The sequence below is a fragment of the Colobus angolensis genome, unplaced genomic scaffold (assembly GCF_000951035.1).
Source record: "Colobus angolensis palliatus isolate OR3802 unplaced genomic scaffold, Cang.pa_1.0 Scaffold43, whole genome shotgun sequence".
NCBI lineage: Eukaryota > Metazoa > Chordata > Mammalia > Primates > Cercopithecidae > Colobus > Colobus angolensis.
In genome coordinates, this window is record NW_012117710.1 from 1,099,739 (window position 1) to 1,104,374 (window position 4,636).

At 65.8% G+C, this 4,636-nt stretch overlaps 1 protein-coding gene across 5 annotated transcripts in view; it reads right to left on the bottom strand.

Moving 5' to 3' along the window:
* Positions 1-1,402: 1,402 nt before the first annotated feature.
* ADAP1 (ArfGAP with dual PH domains 1) overlaps positions 1,403-4,636 on the bottom strand; it is a 71,038-nt gene continuing 67,804 nt past the window's right edge. For all 5 annotated transcript variants that reach the window (XM_011956925.1, XM_011956927.1, XM_011956926.1 and 2 more), the window contains 5 exons: positions 4,189-4,272; positions 3,618-3,680; positions 2,937-3,008; positions 2,525-2,753; positions 1,403-2,441 (listed from right to left, as the gene is read on the bottom strand). In XM_011956925.1, the coding sequence (XP_011812315.1) occupies positions 2,413-2,441; positions 2,525-2,753; positions 2,937-3,008; positions 3,618-3,680; positions 4,189-4,272 (477 nt within the window). In that variant the 3' untranslated portion in view covers positions 1,403-2,412. The remainder of the gene's footprint in view (positions 2,442-2,524; positions 2,754-2,936; positions 3,009-3,617; positions 3,681-4,188; positions 4,273-4,636) is intronic.

The following is a 4,636-nucleotide window of genomic DNA, read 5'->3' on the forward strand; positions in this document are numbered from 1 at the left end:
TGTGCGACGCTGGTCCTTTCTCGGGCGCCCACCCGTGGGTGTGGGGGCCTCTGCTCTCAGGGCTGTGCCTGGGAGCCCCCAGAGGAGGCGTGCCCTGTGGCCAGACTGCCCGTGCGTGGACGGAGCAGAGGGCTATCAGGAAGTCTCACATTCACTTGGCTGTGATTTTAGAAGTAAAGTTGTGTAATTTCCCCGCCCCGCCGTGCAGAGCCCCTGCCCTGCCCTAGGTGCTGACAGGCCCCGTCCCTGCCGTGTGGCACTTGCTTTGAATAGCGAGTGAGATCCGGAGTGACTGAGGGTTTTGTGTGTGCAGCGTCACTCAGGCTTACCGTGAGACGGCAGGAACAGCTGGCCAGAGCCCTGCAGGCGGCCCCCCATGGCCTGTGCTGAGCCTGCACCGCGGCGTCCGCCTCTCCCTGCCTCAGGACTTTGCGGCAGAGTCACGGTCCCTCCGTATGCCTGCTGGGAATGCTGCCAGCGAGGGGAGGCCCTTCCCCACAGCTGTGTCCACACAGGGAGGTGTGGACAGTCAGCGAGCGACCCTTGCCGCGACCACCTTCTGTGCCTGTGCATCGTGCCTGGTTTGAAAAATGCTTTCCCCCATTAAAAAGTTGTTCTGTGGTCTTTACATTGTGACGGTCATCAGCGTCCTCCACGCACACGTGGACACATGGGGACACGCACTCACACAGCATGTGCCCACACTTCCACGCTGTGGGGAGCCTGGGGGCACTGCTGGTTGCCCCTGGGGGTGTGTCCAGCGCAGCCCAGGGCTCTCCCTGACCCAGGCCCAGTCCTCTCACCTCTGGGGTTTGGACCATGGCACCTGGTGAGGCTGCAGAGCACTTGCCTGGGGTCTCAGCTCCAGGTGGGGGTATCTCACCCACATCCTCACCAGCACAGCCCCCTTGGGGACCCCTAGGCTGGGGTTGGGAGACCTCCACCCTGCCCTGGGGCCCCAGCTCCTCATTGGAGAAGTGGGATTCAGCATGTTGTGTGTGAAGGCTGAGGGGCCCAGCATGGGGGCGCTCGCAGGCACAGGGGACCCCCCCCCCGACCTGGGATGCATCCCCCATTCTCTCCTTCATGCTGAGCTGGGCTTGTCTTTCAGGCTGTGGGCTCTGCCCAGGAACTGCCTGGCGGGCCTCAGATGGAGGCAGCGGGGGAAGGGGTGCTGGGGAGCACCTCGGGTAGGGGGGAGCACCTCGGGTGGGAGCCAGCTTCCGTGCACAAGGAGCATGGTGCTGTGACCAACTCAGACACCACGTCCTCCCTCCAAACCTCAGGGAGCAAAGGCCCTGTCAGGCCCCTGGGAGCAGACAAAGATTGTCCTGAAGCCAGGGGGGCAGGGCCATGTGTTCCCAGCCCAACCTCCTCCCCACTCCATCCTCGTACACACAGCTGGAACCATGCCAGAGCCACACTTTATTCCAGGATGTGACACAGGGCAGCGGAGGCCCGGCCTCAGGAACCCCCTCCCCACGATGAGGGCTTGTCCAGGGCTCCCCTGGAACACAGCTCAGCCAGGCAAGGCTGGGAGAGGGCTGGGCCCCCCAGGTGACCTGCAGACGCCTCCCCCACCTGCACGCCCCACCCAAGGGGAGCCCTGGAGCCCGGCCTGCCTTGACAGGAAAGAGATAGGTGAGAAATAAATACACGGCTGGGCCACCAGCAGCAAGTGCGACAGTGCCCGGGCCCCCCAGGGCCACTTCTGCCTCTGGTGGCCTCACCGTGGCCCAGGCCATCATCCCCAAGGGTTCAAACACCACTGTCAGCGAGCACCGTGCTGGGCACACAGAGGCCACGTGTGGTGGGACAGCAGCCTGGTGACCCCTCTAGCCTGGGAACCAGGAGCACAGGCTGGGGCGACTCCTGCCCAGGGAGGACCTGTGCAGATAATCCACCCAAACACCCCCACAGCCCCCACGGTCCCGTGACACACAACAGGCGCTCAATAAATACTTGTGGAGGTGGGGAGAGGGCGGGTGGCATGCGAGCAGGGCCCAGTCCCCGGCGGCCGGCAGCTGCCCACCGTGCCGGCCCCAAACAGGGCTCTGCGCTGAGGCCTGGAAGTTCCCTCAGCCACGGTGGGCGGCTCCTGGGGGCTGCGTCTGAGCTCGGGAGCCAGACTGGGCCCTGGAGGAAGGGGGAGCCCTGGGTCAGGGAGGGGCAGGTTGACTGGGTGTGGTCAGCAGCAGCGTGACGGGGTCAGAGGTCAGGGCCGGGGCTGCCTGCCTTGAGGTTCCAGAGAAGCATCCCGAAAGCTGAGGCTCGGGCCCTACCTGGCAGCGCCCGGGCTGCCCTGAGGAGCAGGTGGGGCCAGGTGGCATCAGGACGCTGGAGTCCCCCATCCACAGGTCCCCTCCGTCGGCCACAGTGAGTCCAGTGTCCGTGGGCCTCTGACCGCACTCGCTAGGGTTTATGCTTGAAGTGTGCCTCCACTGCAATGGAACAGGGTCCGGTGCTGTCACGGCCGCAGGGAACTGGGGGCCCGTCCATGCTGCTGGCCGCCCGCCCCCCTCACCTGCGTACTCCTGGGGCAGCATGGGCCTGTCCACCGCCTTCTGAAAGGCCGCCACCCACTCCCTCTGGTCGGACTCCGTCTCGCAGGCAAACAGAAACTTGCGGTCAGGCGTGACGATGGTGATGCCGTGCGGCCAGTGGTGGCCCTGGGTGGACGGCGGGAACCCGTGCAGCACCGTGTAGCCACTCTCCTTACTGCCGATGAAAACTTCCCCGCGGGCAAAGGCATCCTGTGGGTGGAGACCACACTGGAGGCGGGGCCATGTCCCTTCCAGCTTCACTGAGAGCCGGGGGAGGCCACAGGCCAGGAGTCGGGAGGCCACCCACCCTCCTGGTCACACATCTGGTAGCTCCAGCCAGTGAGCTGCCCTCCTGTGCTGGCCGGGCAGGGCCGGGCCACAGCTCCTCCTTACCAGGGGATCTTTAAAGTACATGAGCCTGCGGTCGTCCATGGTGAACCAGCGCTTCCGGAAGCCTTCTGTTTGCTGTGGGTCAGAGAGGGCCTGTGACTGGCAGGTCAGCCGAGGCAGGCCTGCATCCAGCCAGCAGCAGCACACCCCGGAGGGCAGGGTCCTGGCCAGTCCGGGTCAGTCACCTCCACCCACTCACGCCTGCCGCTGGCCACGCCACACAAGGCCCCTGCACACGCCAACCCTCCAGCCTCCACACGGCACCTCCCTCTTGCTCCTCCAGGTCCCCCAGCCCTCCCTGGGCCCCAGATGGGGGTTCAGGCCTCACTTATGAGCCCTCACACCTGCACTTCTCCTCCGGGACCACCAAGACTCCCGGGATTTGTGTCTCCCTCCCACATCATGCCTCAGGGAGTGGCAAGACGTGGGCCCCTGGCCGCAAGTGCACAGTCCTGTGGGTGAGGAAGCTGGTCGGACTGAGCGGGCAGGGAGGGTCTAACCAAAGCCTAGGACAGTGGCCCGGGTCTGCGGGGACCCCGACCAGGTACAGATAGGGGCCATGAGGACCCACCAGACACCAGTTTAAAACACGGAGGCGGCAGCTGGGAAGGTCACTGCACTTCAGCCCGAGACCCACCATGACACACCCCAGACCACCCCAGGCTGCACGGGCGGCCCACGCACCTTGGGCCCCGTCTTCTCCATGTAGCCTTCCTTCAGGTAGTTCCTGGAGAGCTTTGGCACCAGCTGGGGCAGGACACACCAGGCGGGGGGCCTCAGAAGTGCAGCTCAGGCCGAGACCCTCCCTGACTGTGCCCCTCCGTGCTCCCCTCACCCCGGGCCACCAGGGCAGGGCCCAGGCCTGGCACAGCCTCTGCAAGGTCCGCGTCTCTGCCTCTGCTTGCCACCCCCTTCCCTCCCGCTTTCCCCTTTGGCTGAGCTGAAGTTCTAGAGTGAGGCAGGAGAACTGCAGGTATTTCAGGGTGAGCCCTATGGCCAGTCCCAGGCCCACCCTAGGGCTCAATGTCATCCCAGAGTCAGAGCACCAGAGCACCAGGGCACGAGGGCACCCTCCACCCCCCACCCCACCACCACTGTCCGCCCTGGAGCTGACCACAGGGCACGAGGGCACCCTCCACCCCACCACCGCCGTCCGCCCTGGGGCTGACCGCAGGGCATGAGGGCACCCTCCACCCCCCACCCCACCACCACCGTCCGCCCTGGAGCTTGACCGCACGGCCACCGCTCAACTCACATCTGCGTCGCTGGCCCCTGGGAATGCCACCTGCAGGTAGTGGAAGCGGGCAGCTCGGAGTGCATTGAACCAGTCCACGATCTCCTAGGGGCACAGGTGGGCACAGGCTTCGGCTCAGCAGGCTGCAGAGCTGGGGTCCCCACAGAGGGGCCGCTTCCTCCAGAGCCCAGCCCCTTCCTCCTCCCTGGCACCTCAGCTCCCAGCAGTCCTGTGCAGGCCTGGCCTCTGTGCCCACACTGAGGCCAGCGCTGCTACACAGGGGCTGCCCCTCTGCGGGAGGGTGGGTACGGACTCCCCCAGCGAAGTCCTGAGAAGGGCAGAAGGGCCAAAGGGCCTAAAGGCAGGGCAGGGCTAAGGGCTGGGCTAAGGGCTGGGCTGGGCTAAGGGCTGGGCTGGGCTAAGGGCTGGGCTAAGGGCTGGGCTGGGCTAAGGGCTGGGCTGGGCTAAG